At 45.6% G+C, this 19203-nt stretch overlaps 1 protein-coding gene across 2 annotated transcripts; it reads right to left on the bottom strand.

Moving 5' to 3' along the window:
* Positions 1-2244: 2244 nt before the first annotated feature.
* Ube2b (ubiquitin conjugating enzyme E2 B) lies at positions 2245-18886 on the bottom strand. 2 transcript variants are annotated; one of them, XM_021638873.2, is made up of 8 exons: positions 18746-18886; positions 18361-18429; positions 16086-16166; positions 13554-13579; positions 10656-10745; positions 7942-8030; positions 6326-6464; positions 2245-2479 (listed from the first exon to the last, which is right to left on the bottom strand). In XM_021638873.2, exons 2-7 carry the CDS (start codon positions 18402-18404, stop codon positions 6336-6338), a joined length of 459 nt encoding a protein of 152 aa, XP_021494548.1. In that variant the 5' UTR covers positions 18405-18429; positions 18746-18886; the 3' UTR covers positions 2245-2479; positions 6326-6335. The 2 variants fall into 2 exon arrangements, with proteins under 2 accessions (XP_021494548.1, XP_021494547.1); XM_021638872.2 differs by lacking the exon at positions 2245-2479 and having other exon boundaries at positions 5209-6464.
* Between the last annotated feature and the right edge of the window lie 317 nt (positions 18887-19203).

Genomic DNA, 19203 nt, shown 5'->3' with positions numbered 1-19203 from the left:
AAGTCCTGCCCAAGAGGACTTCCCTGATGGTGTGTATCAGGTCATGGCAAGTGAGAGCTGAAGCTCAGGCTGCAGATGCTGCACCCAGAAAGTTGTTCTCTGCGGTGTTCCCGAGGTGCCAGCGGCCCACGCTGGGGCCGTGGCTCAGCTGGTAGTGGAGGGCGTGGATCTGTGCACCAGCACCACAAAAACAGGGTATGGTGGGCCATGTCTATAATTTCAGCACTAGGGAGGTGGAGGCCTGAGAATCAGAAGTTCAGGGCCATTCTCAGCTGATACTGAGTTCAAGTCTAGCCTGGGCTCCATGTGACCAAGTCTCAAGGGGGAAAATCAATTTCATCTGATGTAATCTCTGTCCTTAAAGGATTCCCTCTGAGCTTTTCCAGGATGGTGTGAACTACTGTGAGAAATGACTGTCCTCTGGCTAATGCTTTGTAGTAAAATGGTGCCCTGTCTGAAGTTAGACTCCTGTGCTGCCCACTTGAGCTCTGAAGGATCTGGGCAGCAGCTATGGTGGCACAGTAATGGTGGTCACACTCTTGGGGCAGGTAGGGGAAGGGTAGCCAGCAGCTGGGCAGTCTGTGGCATATGCGTGTCAGAGATGGAGGAACCTGGATACCCACACTCTGAGACAGACAGTTGAGGAAAGCAGGCTTTTTTTTTTTTTTTTTTTTTGAGATTTATTGTTTATATAGCATTCTGCCTGCACACCAGAGCTCACTATAGATGGTTATAAGCCACTATGTGGTTGCTGGGATTGAACTCAGGACCTTTGAAAGAACAGCAAGCGTTCTTAACCTCTGAGCCATCTCTCCCGCCCTGGAAAGCAGGCTTTAAGCTTAAGCTTTGTTCTGGCCTTCCACCCTCCCTTGCCTGGGGGATGTCACTGCTAGAGGCTTAAGAACCCATCTTCGTCTTTCTCTAGTTTAAGATTATTTTCATTTTATGTATATGGGTCGAAGTCTGAAGAGGGCCCCAGATCCTTGGATCCAATCTCCTGGAACTAGAGTTATAGTTGTGAGCTACCATGTGGGTCCTGGGAATTGAACCCAGGTCCTCCAGAAGAGCAGTCAGTGAGTGCTCTTAACCACTGAATCAGCCCTATCTCCCTTGGTTTAATAAAGGTGCAATTAGAGGTCATCCTTGAGCTATGTGGGGCTGGTGACTAACTGCTTTGCTGTTAAAACTGCCACGAGATTTATTCCTCATGGGCTGTGTTCTTTCACTCTGACCATTTTTTGTCTTGTCATGTATGTAGCCCTGGCTGGCCTGGTACTCCATCTGCCTCAGGCTCCCATGTGCTTAGGGTGACACACGGAATTCATAACAGGTTTGGACCTTGGTCTCTTTAAGTGTTCATTCAGTGAGTGTGTGTTCATTCAGTGAGTGTGTGACTGCAGACACTTCCTACTGCCAGCGCCCTCATGGAGGCTTTCGGCAAACAGGACTCCCCTTATTGAAGGAGGGCGTGGTAAGCCAGTGTCTGTGTGTGTCTGAGTGTGCTTCTGTTCTGTCCCGGGTTTCCACTGAGGCCACACTGGAACATACTAGAAGCAAAGCTCTTGACAAGCTTGGACTCACACAAGAGAAGCCACTTCACAAGCTGCTCCATGCAGAAGATCCAGTTTGCCAAAGACACTATGTGGGGCCAGAGGTGAGCGCCTGCCTAAGGTGGGCACGAAGGCCCGAGCTTATCTCCACCAACACATAAACCAGGCATGTTTGTGCACACCTACAATCCTAGCAACAAGAGGATCAGACGCTAAAGGTCATCCTCGACTATACACCAAGCTCAAGGCCAGTCTGGGCTACAGAAGACTGTTTCTAGCACACACAACCAAATGTGTGATAACCAAAGGCAGGAAGGGGAACATTTTGCCATCCAACTCAAAGCCTCGGTGCTGGCTTTCCTTGGACCCTAAGGAAGAGTCCTCCCTCCAAAGGAAGCCTTTCATCTCATTCTGCCTGATGCAACACCTTGGTGTGCACACACGGGGACCAAGGTGGGTCACAGCACAGCAGGACAACACAAACTAAAGCTGCTAGCACGCTAGCATCCGCAGCGCTGTCCGTCATCTCTGCCAGTGTGTTGCTACCAGGTGCAGCAAACACATCTTTTTCTATGGAAAGGGAGAGGCTTAGAATGAGGTGATAGGTGATGGGTTTCCTGTTCCTTTTCTTTGAGCCAACCCTGTTCTAAAGTTTCCCAATTCCATTCTCTAAAATGACTTTACACGGGCCAACCAGAGCTGCGAGCCTCTTTATTTGACAGTCTTCAGGAGCGCCGCTAGGCTAGTTCAGCTGGTGAGCAGTGGTATTCTTGGCAAAAGGTCTTGTTTGTAAAGGGGCAACTTTCTCCTCTGGGCTTCAGAAAGGAAGCAGGCGTAGCCAAGTCTTTGCTCCTAAGAGGGCAGCTGAAGTGCACTGTCTTCATTCCAGCAGCTTTCAAGACATAGTAGAGAAAAGTCTTTCTCAGGTTCTAAGAATGATGATGAATGAATTCAGTCAGACTCTGATCCTCTTTAACTTCCCAACCAACCACATTTCAGGGATTCACATCCAGATCAGTCAAGGTCTACTGAACAGTTAAGTGGCATCTACTGTTTGTATTGGGGGTGTGGGGGAGGGCGTTGCTGGGGAATCAAACACTGAACCACATACACACCCAGCCCAGAGGTGTGGGTTGTTTTTTTTTTTTTTTGTAACTGTCGCTCTGTAAATTCATTCCCTGGTAAGCTTAGCTATCTCTGCTTTCAGCAAGACACTGTCAGATAAGTCCCAAGTGGCCAGAGCGTTAGTTACATAATAAATGGCAGTTAAATCCTTCCACAGGCAAGTTCCTCTCATCCAAGTCTGAACCTTCCATATACCAAAGAAGATGCCTGGAGCTAATGCTGAGCTGTGTGTGGACTGCTAACAAGCCGGTTTGGAAAGGACGCAGGCCATTCATCCTTTTGACCCAACTAAAATCAACTCCCTAACCATTCTATTAGCAGATGAGCAGAAGAAACTTGAAAACCTCAAGACAGCACAAAGACTATTTTTAAAAAGCTATAGTAAGTGATGGGACAGATTTACTAAAAATGGCACCTGTATTCAGTGATGCCTTCTTTCCTCAAAGGCTAGAGGAAAGGCCAATCCTTTCCGTCAAATGTTATCTCTGGTTTGTCATATACTTAGATGGAAAATGATAGTAGCTCATTTTCTCCAGAACTAGATGGAAACTAAAGACAGCCACAACTGTTGCAAGTCTCTCTCCTGACAATCCTGCACCTCAACAGCTTCAACTACTAGATTTCTCTTTACACACTTATGACACAGGCTATGGCTGGACACAACAGAAAGAACTATGACTCACACAACTAGGAAACTCAAGACATCAATGCATTCTAGGGCTTGCTGATACAGCTCACTGAAGAATATTCGCCTAGCACGCCTGAGGCCGTTCTGAGTCCCAGCAACTCAAAACAGACAGAACCCTGAGTCCTACCATTTGAGTTCAAATGTTTATTTCTAGAGGTAGGGTCTTACTCACTGCCAGCCTCAAACTCATGGTAATTCTCCTGTCTTGGCCCCCAAGAGCTGACACAGGCACAGCCCACACACCACATCCATATTATATCCATGTTCTTTTAAAAATCTTTGTGTATCTGTGCCCCTGAGAGCTGGTGCCCACCGGGCAGTTTCAGGCCCTTTGGAGCTGAAGTTACAGGTAGTTGAGAGCTCTCTGGCATGGATGCTGGGAATTGAACTTAAACCCTCTTCAAGAAGTGTATGTAGCTGGGTTCAATGGTATGAAAGTGGAAAACCACGACAAAGAAAACTTTTTCACTGGATAGTCTGTGTGTAACTCTATCAAATAAAGCATTTCTTCAGAAGTAAAATTCCAGTTGGACATGGTGGTTGTCTGTAATCCCAGCACTTGGGAGGCAGAGGCAGATGGATCCCCGAATTCGAAGCCAGCCTGGTCTACAGAGTGAGTTTCAGGACAGCCAGAGCTACACAGAGATTACTCTTGTCTCCAAAACAAAACAAATTCCCCTTAACATTCCTTAACGGTTCAGGGCTCAGACTACTTCAAAAGCCAGCTTATTTTCTAGCCAGCTGACCTGAGACACCTCATCTCTCTAGTTCCCTGGCCTGTAATTTAAGCTTTATGCTTAAATGAAACCTGAAGTGCTATGAGCATTACTCTCCACCAGGCCCTGTTACTGAGGAAACATGAGCACATCTAAAGCCTATGCAAATCCACCCCAAAACATTAGTTCTAGCTTCTTACCGTACAGATGTTACCTAGAGTAAAAAGGAACATTCTCATATGGTAGCACTTATCAGTTAAAGATTCAGATCTGGTACTCCGCCAAAGACAAAGTAGTGGCTAAGAGAACCTTTCTAAGGACTGTCTCCTAAAGTCAGAGGGGCCACAGAACCCAGGTGTATGAACTGAGCAGCTGGGCTCACCATCTGACATCATTCCCTTTAACTGTTTACCAAGTATTGAAATGTTTGTTTTCACCTGCGTGCAAAAAAAAAAAAAAACCGGTCAAGAATAAATATGGGAGCCAGGTGCACTGGTGCACACCTGTAATCCTAGCACTCAGAAAGGCAGAGGCAGGAGGATCTCTGAGTTCAAGGCCAGCCTGGTCTACCAGCTGGACAGGAAGTCTAGGACAGGCAAGGCCACACAGAGAAACCCTGTCTTGAAAACAAGTAAAAAACAAAACAAACAAAAAACCACCCCAGGATCCTCCCCAACTTCCCAAGGTTAAGCAGGTCATGTGCCACCATGACCAACTTAGTTGATTTTTTTGGGTAGTATTTTAATTATGTATCTATGTGTGAATGTGAGTGCCAGTGTCTGAGTTAGTCAGCAGCTTTGGATAGCCCTGGAGCTCGAGTTCCGGGCAACTGTGAACTGCCTGAGGGGGGTGCTTGGAACCAAGCTTGGGTTCTTACAGAAACGGTACGTGCCTTTAACCACTGAGCCATCTCTTTAGACCCTTGGGGTAACAACTTCTAAAGAAGCATCAGTTCTTATCTACCCCAGTTTTAAACTTTGCCTGTAAACAGAAGTCACAGTCACTCTGCAACCCAATCTTCCAACAGAGAGGCTACCAGAGGTCTCTAGGAGGCTGGTACGGATGACAAGAAACTCAGGCTCACTCACTGCCATAGCTGTTTCAACTACTAGAGAGACTACACAAGTGGTTCAACAGAATTTACTTGTATATTTTTCATTTTCTATACTATTTGAAGGCATAGGATAGCTTTGTATTAGCTTTCTACAATACTGTGTTTTAACTCTATCCAGTAAACTAAGATGCAGTACAACTTGTATACAACTGAGGGTGAGAAGCAACTCGGCAGGCCCTGGAGCTCAACAGTTCCAGAATAGACAGGTAGCGCGCAGCTGCACGAAAAGGTAGTTTGCAAATATTCAAGTTACACCAAGATTCTTTCCAAATCTCTGCCTTGCTCAAACCAACGCAACCAGCCAGGGCTAATACTGCGGCACGGTGTCTGGGAAGTGGTGACGGTTTTACTTTCTTCTTAATCAAAAGCCTGTGAAGGTACTGCCACACGGCAGAGCAAGCCGGCTCTGCTCGTGGTGGAGGTGCCAATTGTGAAGTCACAATAGGTACAGTTTAACATGAGAAACGCACGTTAACAAGTGGCCCAAATACAGAGCTGGACAGAATCAGACCAGTAAGTCTATAATTACTCAACTCAACTAACATAAGTACATTCAAAATAAAGCCGGAGATCAGAATTGGTTTTGGAATCAAATTTGCAGACTTTCTTGATAGACAGAAGTGTGATCTTCTGCAGCTGGAAATGAGGCTCTCACCTGGCAGGGAGCTAGAGACTGCAGTCCCTCCTGCACAGGTAAGGAAATAAGTGACAAAGTCTCTTGCACTGAAGTTATGTATTTTAACAGCTTTACATGTAATATTCATATATAAAAAACTTTAAGTGTTTTTCTCCAATTTAAAAATCTAAAGAATTCAAAAATAAGGCATTCAATATTTGAAAAAAGTACAGATTTACAAAATGTGTATATTCTGTCATGAAAACTCCACACCAACATTATACACTTGGAAAAAAATACAAACAGGATATATTACAAATTTATGCAGCAATAACTTAGTTCACACCATGCAATAAAAAGTACATTAATCAAGATACACAAGCTTTTGGAGGTTCTAAACTGAAGGACTTTTTCTTTTCTCTCTGCAGAATCCTTAAAACCCGTGGCACTTAAAACTTGCTAGCCTTTCTACTGGGAGGTAAATTATACACAACAACGATGAAAAGATGAACAGACCGGGTGTCTATTAGGAATCATTCCAGCTTTGCTCAACAATGGCCGAAACTCTCTTCTCATACTCCCGTTTGTTTTCCTGATAAAGCTGTGCTGCTTGGCTATTGGCTGGACTGTTTGGATTCGGTTCATCCAACAGAGACTAGAAGAGAGAGAAAACAATGTTTTTCAGTTATGTGTTAAATTAACAGGGCCAAGATGAGGACTGAAAAATTACACAAAACAGAATCACTTCAAGTTCATGTCATCTTTTAGGTCTTAAACCTTCAGAAATGGTATGAAATAAGTTTGCTCTGCTAAAGAACATAAGCTTCCAAAACAATTCCCAGTTGCCTCGAGACTTCCCATCTCAAGGAAACCAGCCAAGAACCATACTCACTAGCATGTAAGAACTTCTTCAACTGAAATAAACATCTTATTTCAGTTAAATTATAACACCTGTAAATACCTTAGTACCTTTTACTGCTATTAACCTTTTTTTTTTAGTTTTTCGAGACAGTGTTTTTCTGTCTAGCCCTGGTTGTGCTGAAACTCACTCTGTAGACCAGGCTGTCCTTGGACAGAGATCCGCCTGGCTCTGCCTCCCTGGTACTAGGATTAAAGGTGTGAGTCACCACTGCCCAGCTCCACTATTATCATTGTTCTGTGGTGTTCAGGTTTCGGGCATGCTGGGTAGGTGCTCTATTACTGACCATATCCCCAGGTCTGATTCTTATTATTGTGGTTACTCAGCAAATCTGTAGGTAAACTGGGGGATAAACCTTGTTCCTTTGATAAATAAAACATGTTTAGCAGGGAGGGAATGAAATAGTAAAGGTGTAAGTTGACCAGAGTGGGAAGGGGAACAGAGAGTAATGAGCAAACTGCTCTTCTATGTATGTAGAGTATACCTCTGAATACATGGGGCATGGGAACAGAAGTGGACTATGGTGGGGGTGGGGGGCACACAGGGATGGGACAGATGGCCAGGATGAGCAGCACAGACAGGCAGTGGGAATCAGACATGAATAAGGCTCAACGATGTAGTATGGAATACAATGATATACCCAAAGATGAGCAGGACTAGCAGTAGGGTGAAAGACTCACAAAGATGGACATAAATTCAAATGTTTTTTCGCTCCTCTCAAATCAGCACAGCTAGAACAGCCTCTCCAGACTCATGGACAGTTACTGTCCTCTTTTAAGAATACTTTCTTGAATAAGACAACAAAGGCACAGGTTCTCTGAACCTGGCACTTCCTTGAGGTCCTCACGGTTTTCTAAGTAATCGCTTTTACTTCTCCCCAAGATACCATGGGGGCAGGAGTAAGTCTGACCTGTGAGAATGTGTAGCACATGGTTAGGAAACAAACTGTGATTAGGCATGGTGGCACATGTACCCAGCACTTGGGAAGAGAGGCAGGAGAATTTAAAGTCTTCCATGGGTCAGGCTGGGTAACCCTCAAAACGGATCATTAGATTTTCTATGTGAGGTCACAGACATGCAGAGCAGTGGGGTTCTGTCTCAGTGCAGCAGGAGCCCCTGGCACTGGTGTGCTCACCTGGCTTTCCACTCTTGTAAGGACTGGTTATGTCCACACAACATGAAGAAGCTGCGATGCACCTCAACAGAGACTTACCTGAATTGAAGTTAAGATGGAAGAGACATCATATGTGGGACTCCATCGGTTCTGCAGGATATCTAAACATATGCTACCGTCAGCATACACTGTAAAAACAACACACAAATTACTTACAAGCAACTCACATCCCACACTACAAGCTCGTCAGCACACACATACAGTATCCAACACCAAGACTCAAGTTCTGAATGTTAGATAGTAACAAAACTCGTCCATCTTAGAGGGAAACTTGTGAAAAGTCAAGTCTATCTCACTGCCCATCACACCTCTGGAAGGCTGAAAGAGATTTTTTCGGAAGCACACCATACATTAACCCATTTCAGGTCCAAGGCTGTAGCTCAGTGGGAGAGTGCCTGTTTCAGATGTGCAGGGCCTGGGTTCACTCCCCAGCACCCAAACCAAAACTACCCACCCCATCTTTCTTAAGTCTCAAATACAGCTCTTAAAAAACCTCACTCCTTGAGATGACTCTCAGGAGATTAACATGAATACATACAGAGATGTATTTGTAGGATATTAACAATTACATAATCAATGAGAAAAACCAGTAAACTTCCTGGTAGTCCAAAAAAGATATGGCTAAAAAATGGCACTTGTGCCTGGAGGTGCAAGCTCAGTGGTGGGGCATTTACACTCATGGACAAAGTCCTGGGTGAGGTTCCAAGCATTACAAAAAATAGTCAATGATGACACATTCAAGGAACAATGCTAGTGCAGTCATTAAAAATGGCATCCATCTACTGTGCTTGCTATGAAAACAAAGCAGCTTTGAAGACAGGTTCTTACTATGTAGACCAGGCTGGCCTTGAGCTCACAGAGAATGGCCTCTGTCTGCCTGAAAAAATGCTTAAAAATTATATCCAGTAATTCCATATTGTGATTTTTAAAAGTATATAATACCTTCACTTTGACTAAATGAGGCCACAAATATTTGAAAAATTAATGTTAAAATTTTAGCAGCTAAGACTGATAGCTGATCTTGTAATACATGCCTATCCCCCCAAATCCTGGCTACATACAAGCGGAAGAAAAACGCATGAAGTTATAATGCATTGAGAAACTTTCACCCTCTTAGGCCAATGTGTGGTCCTGATTCTTTTAGAAGTCCCATGGAGCCTAGGACAGCATTGAGCTCTGATCATCCTGCTTCTCTCTACCTCCCAAGTGTTGGAATTATAGGCATGTTCCACTTCTCCTGACAAAACCACAAAACAAGAATATTCTCCACAGCAACAAAGCTGAGGAGGGAGTATATGTTTAAATCCTGCCTTTCTTTGGGCTCTACCCTTGGGCTTTTCTCTTTCCACCCCAACTACTGACCCCTGGGCAATTTTATCTACCCCTCTTGGCCTCATTTGTTCTCTGTGCTCAGTACTGCTAACAGCCTCAGCTCAGATCTTCTGGCCTTAGAGTGTAAGTCAGCCACTTTTCATCCTTCCTACAGACTCAAATGTCATACCACTTCCCACAAGCAAAAATAAATAAAAATAAATAAATAAATAAGATAAAAAAAGCATTTGATAATTTTAAAGTTTTCTACCACTTTTCCTTTTTGAAATGGTAAAGGAAACCTGGATCCAAATGCCCATCAATTGATCAACACGGAAACAGAACATATCTAAATAGTAAAACACTATTCAAGCAATAAAGACAAACTATAGCTACAAACAAGCACAAGAGACAGACCGTTTACATAGGTGGTAAGTTAGTAAGGCCTGTGTGTTTTAAGAATCCATTAATACAAAGTACCCCACTATATGTTCTATCTCACAAGAGAAAAGGAAACCGGCCATTTTCAGTCTCACCATGTCTGTAACTATACCAGAACTCTACTGAACTGTGTAATTTAATGTGCTGTTCTTGTGTAATGTGGTGTAACTGTGGAATGCAGTGGCTGCCCACACCTCTAACCGCAGCGCCTGGTAGGCAGAGACAGGTAAATAAATAAATATGTATACATAACAAACAGAAATAGGCAGAAATGGACAAGCAGAAAGGTACACACGTTATACGTGTGTGTCGACCCTGCACTGGGACACAGTTCAGTTTGTAGAGCGCTTGCCTACTCTGTAGGCTTGGAAATTTGATCCCCAGTACCACATAAATCGGGCCTGGTGGCACCTGCCCATAAGCACTCTAGGGATGATCAAAGTCATGCTTGGATCCACGTCGGCCTGAGGGCCAGCCTGGCTATGAGATCCCATCATCTGTCTTTTTACTCACTTACATGTGCATACATGTGCATGTGCTCAAGTAACATGTCTGGAGGTCAGAGGAGAGCCTGTTCTCTCTTTTGTTCTTTAAGCAAATAAATATTTATTACCTTACTACTTTCCCTCACACAAGGAACCTTAAGATTCTATCAGTGAGGGGCTGGAAAGATGGCTCAGAGGGTAAGAGCACTGGCTGTTTTTCCAAAGGTCTGGAGTTCATTCCCAACAACCAATGGGTGGCTCACAACCATGTATAATGAGGTCTGGTGCCCTCTTCTGCCCTGCAGGCACGCATGCAGGCAGAATACTGAATAAATAATAAAGAAATCTTAAAAAAAAAAAAAAAGGTTCTAGCAATGAAACTGTAGCTACCATGGGCATGGAAGCACTACTTGAAGACCAACCCTAACTAAAAAACAAGTTTTACTCAAGGGGAGGGAACAAGCCCTCCCACCCCCTCATCCCATCACTGACAGAATCTAAGAAACTGCTACTTACCATTTGGATGAAACATTTTGGATAAAAACCTAACGGTTGGTGGTTTATTTGGATATTCTTCAGAAAATTCTATCACTAGTTTAAAAGTACCTAGACAGAAAACAAAGCAAAGTACAGTAAAGACAAACATCACTTCTAAACTTCATCAAATACTTTTATTCTGCACAAGCACCTGTCACCCTGAGGAGTCTGCTTTGGCATACAAACAGCTAGCACACTTCCGTGAACAAATAACACTGGCAAGGGCTCAGGGGACAAGCACTTTCATGGGCTACTAGATTAGTGTGGCAAGTGTAACAGTCACACCTGATTGGTTAGGTGTGTGTGTGATTTATGTATGCAGGTTTATGTGTGAAGGTCAGAGGTCATTTTTGTTCTAGTTAGTTCTTTCCTCCCACCCACGCCCAAGCAAACTCAGGTTGTCAGGGTTTGTGGGGTCAGTTCCTTTACCCCGAGTCATCACATCAGCTCCAACTACCATATTTTTGGAAGGCAACTGGGCCCTAGCTAATAAAATTTAAAAATACACACTTAAGGAACTAGAAAAATTTTTACAGCTTAAAAGGAGGGTGCCAAAGGATTCTGAGACAGTTGACTACCACCTGGTGAAGGACAATTTAGGCATGGGTGCTGATGTAGTTCTGTCTCTTTCATTTGAACATGTTAAGAACCAGTTATATAGTTCACATCTTCAGCTGTCATAGATTTGGAATAAAGCCTCCATTTCATTACTTTTTGTTACTGCAGGTGGTTGGGAATTTGGAATTAGAGGCCAAAGATATAAGACAAACAAAGCTAAGTCCTATCTCATACCTGCAACATATTAGCAGAGGTAACTAGACAGTTAACAAAGTTGGCCCTAAACTACTATGCTGAGGATCAAAACACAAGGGCCTCATGTATACCTCAAGCATCTACTCTTTGCTGACCTACATCTCCAGCCCCTACATGTTTTAAGTTTACAATTTCAGTTTTGCAATTATTAAAACAGCTACCCTACACAGTTTCAAACAAAAGTATAGGAGAGTTAATCTTAAGGTTTTACTCTCAGGACCACTTGGCAGATGAGCCCCACTATGGGGCAGGAACTGGAGTCAAGAAACCGAGAGGTGTACAGAACAGCATACACTATTATAACTCACCATGGTGACAGACAAAAGAACTCCAGGAACCAGATAGTACCAAGTGCAAGAAAAACTAGAAAACAATTTTGTGGCTTGAGTATTACAACCTTTTTGAGTATTACCACTTTTTTTTTTTTTTTCTGAGACAGGCAAGGACAGCCTTGGCTGTCCTTGAGCTCCTTGGGCGAGCTCTGCAGACCAGGCTGGCCTTGAACAAGAGATCCACCTACTCTGCCTCCCTGAGTGCTGCGATTACAGCTCCTGTCACCACGCACAGCTCTGTCAGTCATTATTTAAAGTGAACATGTTCCATGGGGGGTGGGGTGGGGGGGAGATCAGCAACCCAAGCTCTAACGAACTGAGCTCTGAGGTACATTTGATGTACTTTTGAGGGACACCTCCATCTCTGAAAATAGTAAGGAGCAGACCAAGAGGTTCAAATGGAATCACACAAGCAACTCTAACTATCACCAAGCCATTTTAACATGCAAAGAACACAGCAACTGTCAGTACTGTGTGGGCCATAGTCTCAGCTTGTTCTTAAATGCTCAATTACTTAGGTACTTATGTAGTTTTTGCTGCTTTTGTATCAGCAAAAAAAGGTCAACACAGCACTGGTATCAAGATGGTCACTTAGTCCCGAGAGGGGACTCAGACACCCTGAATGGAACACACCCTAGAAGTCCTGAGATAGCTAAAAAAAATTGCTGTAATCATTCAGTACCTCCCTGGACTCCTTATGCCTATCTAGAAATAAGATGACAGTGTGGCGTATATCCCTAGCACAGATGTTTAGGAAGACAGCAATCCTAGCACTTGGAAGGGAGAGGCAGGAGTAGTTCTGAGTCCAGGCCAACAGAAGGGCCTACAATAAAGTCCATCTCAAATATGCAGATGCTAGATTTCACTACAGCATGAGTCTAGAACCCATGTCCAGAGCAGCCATGTCATTCCTCAACAAGTACTTAGTACTCTGGAGTTCAAGCGCAGTACCATTTGCTTTTCAGCTTTCAGGTGGTACCCGCACAAACAGTTCACAGTGATTATTCTTGTCAAACAGATGGATCGCTGAACAGATGGATTCTGAAGGCATTCTGATAATTACAGCAAAGCTGTTTAATTTTTAAAAATCCACTATAATTAGAGAAAATCTTTAAGTACCTGCTTAAAAATCAATGTAATAAACTTAACTGTGATTACAGCTTAAAACCATTCTCCCATTTTCCTGGCTCCTGTTGGATATACCCAACCTGAGATGCAAATAAATGACTGTGCAGACGCTTCTGGATGTTAAATGCTAAGCAGTGAAGCTACTGGTGGCTATGGGTTCGGAACTCAGGACAGCTTGGCAGTGGAGCGCTTGCCTAGAACACACAGAGCTCTGGGTTTGATTCCTAGCAGCAGAGGAAAAAAGAGAAAAAGAAAAGAACCTGACCCTTATCAATGCAGATAACCAAGTAGAAAAGTACAGTTACCCTCTTGGTATCACCTCAGGGACACCTTCTCTCTGGCCACCCAAATAGAAACTATTCATAACAGATCACCACTTAGATCTACAGCTCTACAGGCAAACCACGTTGCAGAAAAAACTGGAGGCAGAAGTGTCCAAGATATCTGCAAAAATGATTCTTGCAAACTAACTTTTCATTCACCAGCTTAGTATCCACAGGCTTTATTAAGCATAGAGCCTGTCTTCAGAAAGGTGTGTTGGTGTTCAAATCTCCGACCTAAAAGCATCCTTTTAATATACAGGAAATAATTAAGAATTACTCACCATCTTCAAAGGGCGTCCCTTCTGGTCTGAAAACAAAAAGACTTCTGATTAAAAGATGTTTTTCACTCTGCTTTTTCTGGTTTCAAGGAGGGATAAAGTGGGTAACTAGAAAGGACCGCACTCACCCTGCTCCCTGGAGAGCTCAACAAACCAGCTCAGGCTTCTTACTGAGGGAGCAGAAATGACTTTCAATGTTTAAGTTTTTTTTTTTTTTTGAAAGGATAGATTTACTCAACAAACTTGTCTACGATTTTGTTGTAAAAAGGATACAGTACAGCTAAGTGTACTCACCTTTAATCCTAGCACTGAGAAGGCTGAGGCAGGCGAATCTGAGTTTGAGGCCAGCCTGGGCTACAGGCTACAGCCAGGGCTACAGAGAAACCGTCTCAATTTTTTTTCTTTAATATTTTTTAATTTTTATTTTATGTACATTGGTGTTTTGCCTGCATGTGTGAAGTGGTCTAATCCTGAGGCAGGAGTTACAGACATTTGTAAGTTGCCATGTGGGTGCTGGGAATTGAACCCAGGTCCTCTGCAAGAGCAGCCAGTGCTCTTACCACTGAGCCATCTCTCCAGCCCCGAGAAACCGTCTTAAAAAACAAACCCCACCACTACCAACAACAAAAAACAACAAAACAAACAAACCAACAAAAAAACCTACCCAACCCCCACAAAAAAAAACCAATAACCAACCAAAACCAACATAAGTGCCACAAACTTGTAATCTCAGATACTCAGGAAGCAAAGCGGGAGAATGTCAAAGTTTGAGGACTGCCTCAAACACAGTGTGAAGCCAGCCCAAGCAACTTGGCAAGACTGGCTCAAACCAAAATTAAAATAAATGGTGTAACACACATACACAGGAAAAAAAAAGGGGGGGGGGAATTACAGCTCATTGCCTGCTTAACCCTGCAGCAATCCTCCTGCCTCAGACTCCTGAATGGTAGGATTTATTAAGTATGAGCCAGTATACCTAAGACAAGGTTTTGCTAAATAGCTGGCTAATTTCGGATCCTTCTGCCTCAGTCTTCCAGGGGGTATGATTACAGATGACTGAGGCCAGGACTGCAAGAATGCCAGGCAAGCACTCCACCACCTGCGCTACATCCTCAGTACCCCCAGTTCTTAAATGTAGACTCTTGTAAGGTGCTCAGTGACTAAGAGTAGTTGAAAAAAGAAGCTCTTACAGGAGCTTCGTTCCCAGCACCCCTGCAGGCACCTCACAACTTCAGATCAGACTGCACCTTCTCTCTTATACACATACCCCTTCAAACCCTAGTTTTTAATCAATTACCTGGATTCACCATAAAACCATACCATGGCCAGCTGCAGAGGCAAACTCCACAATCTCACACACACACATAATCAAAAAATTTTAAGTTTTAAATCAAAAAGGATATGCAGTGCTAGCAAGATGGTTCAGCAGGTAAACAACTTGCCATGCTATCCCGTGATGGAGGAAAATAAATGACTGAACAGTTGTCATCTTACCTCTACACTGAATGTTGTGGGTTACAGGAAACTACCCACAGTCACAAGCACGCACACATGCACACTTTCACACTCACAGAAAATAAACAAAAATTTAAAAAGGTATTAAGTACAGTGGCTCACTGAAGCAAGAGGATCCTAAGTTTAAGGACAGTCTGAAAAATTCATGAAGCTTGTTTTGCCTTTTTTGTTTTGTGAGACAGGGCCTTATTAGGCAGCCTTAGCCTCCAACAGCTGAATCAAATGGCTGCACCCCAATCCTTGCCAGGAGTCCATCTCAATAAAATCTTCAAGGGGCTGGGAGTGAAGCCCAGTGGTGGAGCATTTGCCTACAGTGTGGAACACGCTTGGGTTCAACCCTAGCATCACACAACGTAAAACAACCGTTCTGTTCAGCGCTTCTCAGTGGGCTGTGCGCACTCCATCTTCAGCTGAAATTGTCACAGTACTTCTGGCTCCAAGTGCTTTTACAGCTCCAACAGTATGAGCATAAACACTTGAACGGCACACATTTTATATGAAGTAATTTATCTTTTCTTTATCACCCTACTTAATTTCAAGTATTTACTTATCAGTGCTTGGGATCAAACCCAGGGCCATATGCGCAGCAGGTAAGCATTCTACCACTCAGTGTTCAAATCCTAGAACCAGTCACCTGAGGTGACTGTAAAAAGCCACTGCCAGGTACAGTGTCATTCGCCCACAATCTCAGCTACACCAGAGGGCCTAAGGCAAGAGGATCCTTTCAGTCCGGTTCAAAATCACCCCAGGCAACATTGCAACATCCTGGCTCAAGAGAAAGAAACCAGATTAAACTATATATAACAGCAAGGAACAAACCAATTTTATATAACTGTCCCAGACTCGATACATGTTTCAGGGGCTGGGTGTACAGCTCGGCGGTGGGGTGCTAGTAAACACACGAGGCCCTGGGTGCTCAAAAAAAGTGGCACCCCCCACCCAGCAGGTTTCCGGTTTGACCACAGCCTTCCCCCGAGTGCTTATACTTACTTTTCTTAAGGAGTCCCTATGCCAACTCACCCAAATATAACTGCGTTCCACTGCATGATGTTGTTTTCAGATGGTGCTCCACTGACCCCCACAGGCGGGTCCTCTTGCAATCTAAAAATCCAGAGTGGTCATTTTCAAAGTTGAACATAAAGGTCAGTGAGGTCAAATGCTACTGAGCCTATTCTGAGATGGGTTAGATTGACTTGTTGTCTAGGCTGGAATGAACCATGACTTAAAGAAACCAGCCAGGTTAATCCACTTATTAATACTACGAGTGATCTGTAAGTCCAAAGGGCTAAAAGATCATCCCTCTTCAAACAGCAAGATCTAAGATACGGTCTCTTGAAGAACTCATGCTTCCTGACTCCCCTCTTCACTCTATTCAAAGTTTACAATAGCAGCAGTAAAAAATACTTCTGGAGAACCCTGCAACTTATGTCAGGTGGAGGTGGCGGTGGCGAATGTATACCCAGCACTTGGGAGGCAGAGGCAGGTGGATCTCTGTGAGTTCAAGACCAGCCCAGTCTACATAAGTGAGTTCCAGGATAGCTAGGGTTACATAGATAAACCCTGCCTTGAAAAAACAAACAAAGAACAATAAAATCAAACAATAAATAAAAATAAAAAAGAGAACCTGCAACTTTCGTATCTTAATCATGGAAGGTTCCCCAGTCCTAGGGAGACCACTGAACAACATAAAACTGTAGGAAATCTCTGTACACACCAAATGACCAAAAATTATATTCAATTTAACTAGAAAGCAAGGTTACTTTATGGCCTGTGCTTCAGACAGTGGCTTTCTAATGTAGAATCCAGTTAGCTTTTCCAGCAGTTGTATTTTAAAGACTCTGCTCTCAGGCCAAATCTTCCTCTCAGACCAGACTTCATAGAAGTACCATCAAATTCTTGTGACCTCAAGATGCGTGGAAAACCACCAAAGGCACGGTGTAGTCCATTTAGAATCAAGTACAGAAATTGCAAAAATGAACAAGTGATAACAATGGATGTGACTGGGAAGTTTTATTTGCATTTCAGTCATGGAGCTAATTAAATATTATGACTTCAAGCCTTGGGTGACTTTTGCAACAAAAGGGGCATCTCCTTGTCTATCATTAAAAGAACAAAACAAAACAAAACCGGTCCACTATACACACATGCACACAAGATATGTCATTTTCAGGTGGTGGGACATTTGGTGATCAGTCCACTTAAGAAAGTATACTGTTTGGTCAACCGCAAGCAGATTAGGCCACTAACAGGCCTGAAAGGAACTCCTCTGACCCCCCACTTTCAAGTGGCTAAAAACAGCAACAAATTAAAGGATGAAGTTGTCTAGAGCCCAAGACAATGGCTTCCAAATGCCTCCTACAGGGCTTTATAATGGCGAAGTTGAGAAGTTACTTCCTGAGTGGCAAATGTAAGTTTTATATTACAGATTTGTCTCAATCACTGCAGGTCTGACCAGGAAGGAACACTTAGGAAAATCTTGACACTGGATTTCACGTACTGTTTCTGCACTTGTACGTTTCCAAGGAGAGGTAAACAGGTGGAGGGAGAGGGAGAGGTCCTTTTCTTCCTCCAAGCCCCACATTTTCCGAACAAACCCCTATTTTCCAAAAGGAGGCCCAGGTGGAGTATCAGATTAGCTGCAGTCTGACGGGAGGCATTTTTCCAGGCTGGGGAGGCTATAGATAGGCCTTTATTCGGCAGCCAGATCTTAGTTCCAGAAGGCACTGGCAGCCCAGAGTGGCCAGCTCCGGGCCCAGGGTTCCCGAGCCAGTTCTCAAGGTCCTTCCAGGTGGGCGGGGGCAGGGTCGGGTTTCGGGGGATGGGCTAACCACCTCCGGACCTCGCGCCCCGGACCCCACCCTCACCACTGCAGCAAGGGAAGGGACGTGGGGCAGCCTTCACCCCGACACAAGCAGGGGACCGCGGGGCCCCGTAACAAAGCTGGACCGGTCCCCGGCCGGGGAGGGGACGCCGCAGGGTGCAGAGGCGGGAGCCGAGGGGTCGGCATCTGGCCGGGGTGAATCTCCGGGGACACCTAGGCCCGGCGACAGCCACCTTCCTACTTTTGGTGGTGGCGGGGGGGAAGGGCAGGAGGCTGGAGTACCGACCGTCTTTTCTCAAGAGGGAGGTACGAGGCGAGGGAGCAGGAGCCGCCGGTAAGCCGGGGCTCCCGCGGGCCCACGCAGCCCGCCCCCTCAGGGTCACCGAGGGGGGGGAAGACGTCCCGGATCCCCACCCTGCAGTCCCACGGCTCCGGGAAGGGGCCGTCGTGTCGGGCTGGGGCGAGGGCTCTTACCGCTTGAAATCTCGCATGAGCCTCCTACGGGCCGGGGTCGACATGCTCCGCAGCTGCCCCGCGGTCAGTCTGAAAGAAAAGAGTCCCGTTCGGCCCCCCCACCCCCCGGCGCAGCGGCCGAATCACTGTGGGTCGCCGCCGCCGAGACTGCACAAACAACCCTGCAATGACGTCTCCCTCCGCCGCCTCCGGATCCCTCCGCCCTCCGCCGCTACCACCGCGGGAGGAGGGGCGGGGGCGGGGCGAGCGGGCGCGCGCGCGGCGCCGGCCGGCGCAGGGAGGCCGCCTTCCGGGCCGCGGGCCCGCGGCGGGAGCGGCGGACGCTCGGCTCCGCGCTCGCCGGCGGCCGCGGCGCGCCCCGGGGACGGCGGGGCCCGCACGCTACCTTGCCTCTCTCCCCCTGTCGCTGGTTTCGGGTTCGGCCGCACGGGCAGAGACGGGCGCATCCGGAGCCTGAGATTTCGGGAGAGAGGAGGTGGGGGGGATGACGTCAGGTCACATGACCGCCGGCGGCGTTGTCAACAATCCACCCCCGAGGGGGAGGGAGCGAAGTATCTAGAACCACGTGTCCCTGTGACGCCGCGAGCGGAGGTCACGTGACGGCGGCGCCTGGCTCCCGGTGTCGGAGCTAACGGAGCAGGTCGTTGGGCTTCAGGGGTTGACGCCTCTGGTTGGAGGTTGTGCTTTCACTCCCAGGTCTCTGCCTGAGGAGCCGTGTGGAGGGGGCCTCTGCGTCCTAAGTCTGTAAAACGGAACCAAAAAAATCTGGACTTAATTTATCCGGTGGTTTCAAGTGGCTTAGCCGCTGTGGTGCGTGGCGCAGGTACTGAAAGGGTCGCATAG

This window comes from Meriones unguiculatus, chromosome 11 (genome assembly GCF_030254825.1).
Source record: "Meriones unguiculatus strain TT.TT164.6M chromosome 11, Bangor_MerUng_6.1, whole genome shotgun sequence".
Taxonomy (NCBI): domain Eukaryota; kingdom Metazoa; phylum Chordata; class Mammalia; order Rodentia; family Muridae; genus Meriones; species Meriones unguiculatus.
This window is presented reverse-complemented; position numbering and strand designations above follow the sequence as displayed.

Coding starts and splice junctions, on each gene's coding strand:
- Ube2b (XM_021638873.2), bottom strand. CDS start 18,404: ATGTCGACCCCGGCCCGTAGGAGGCTCATGCGAGATTTCAAGCG. Junction 16,167..18,360: donor CTCATGCGAGATTTCAAGCG/GTAAGAGCCCTC, acceptor CTGGATTTTTAG/ATTGCAAGAGGACCCGCCTG. Junction 10,746..13,553: donor AGGGACGCCCTTTGAAGATG/GTGAGTAATTCT, acceptor TTTTCTGTCTAG/GTACTTTTAAACTAGTGATA.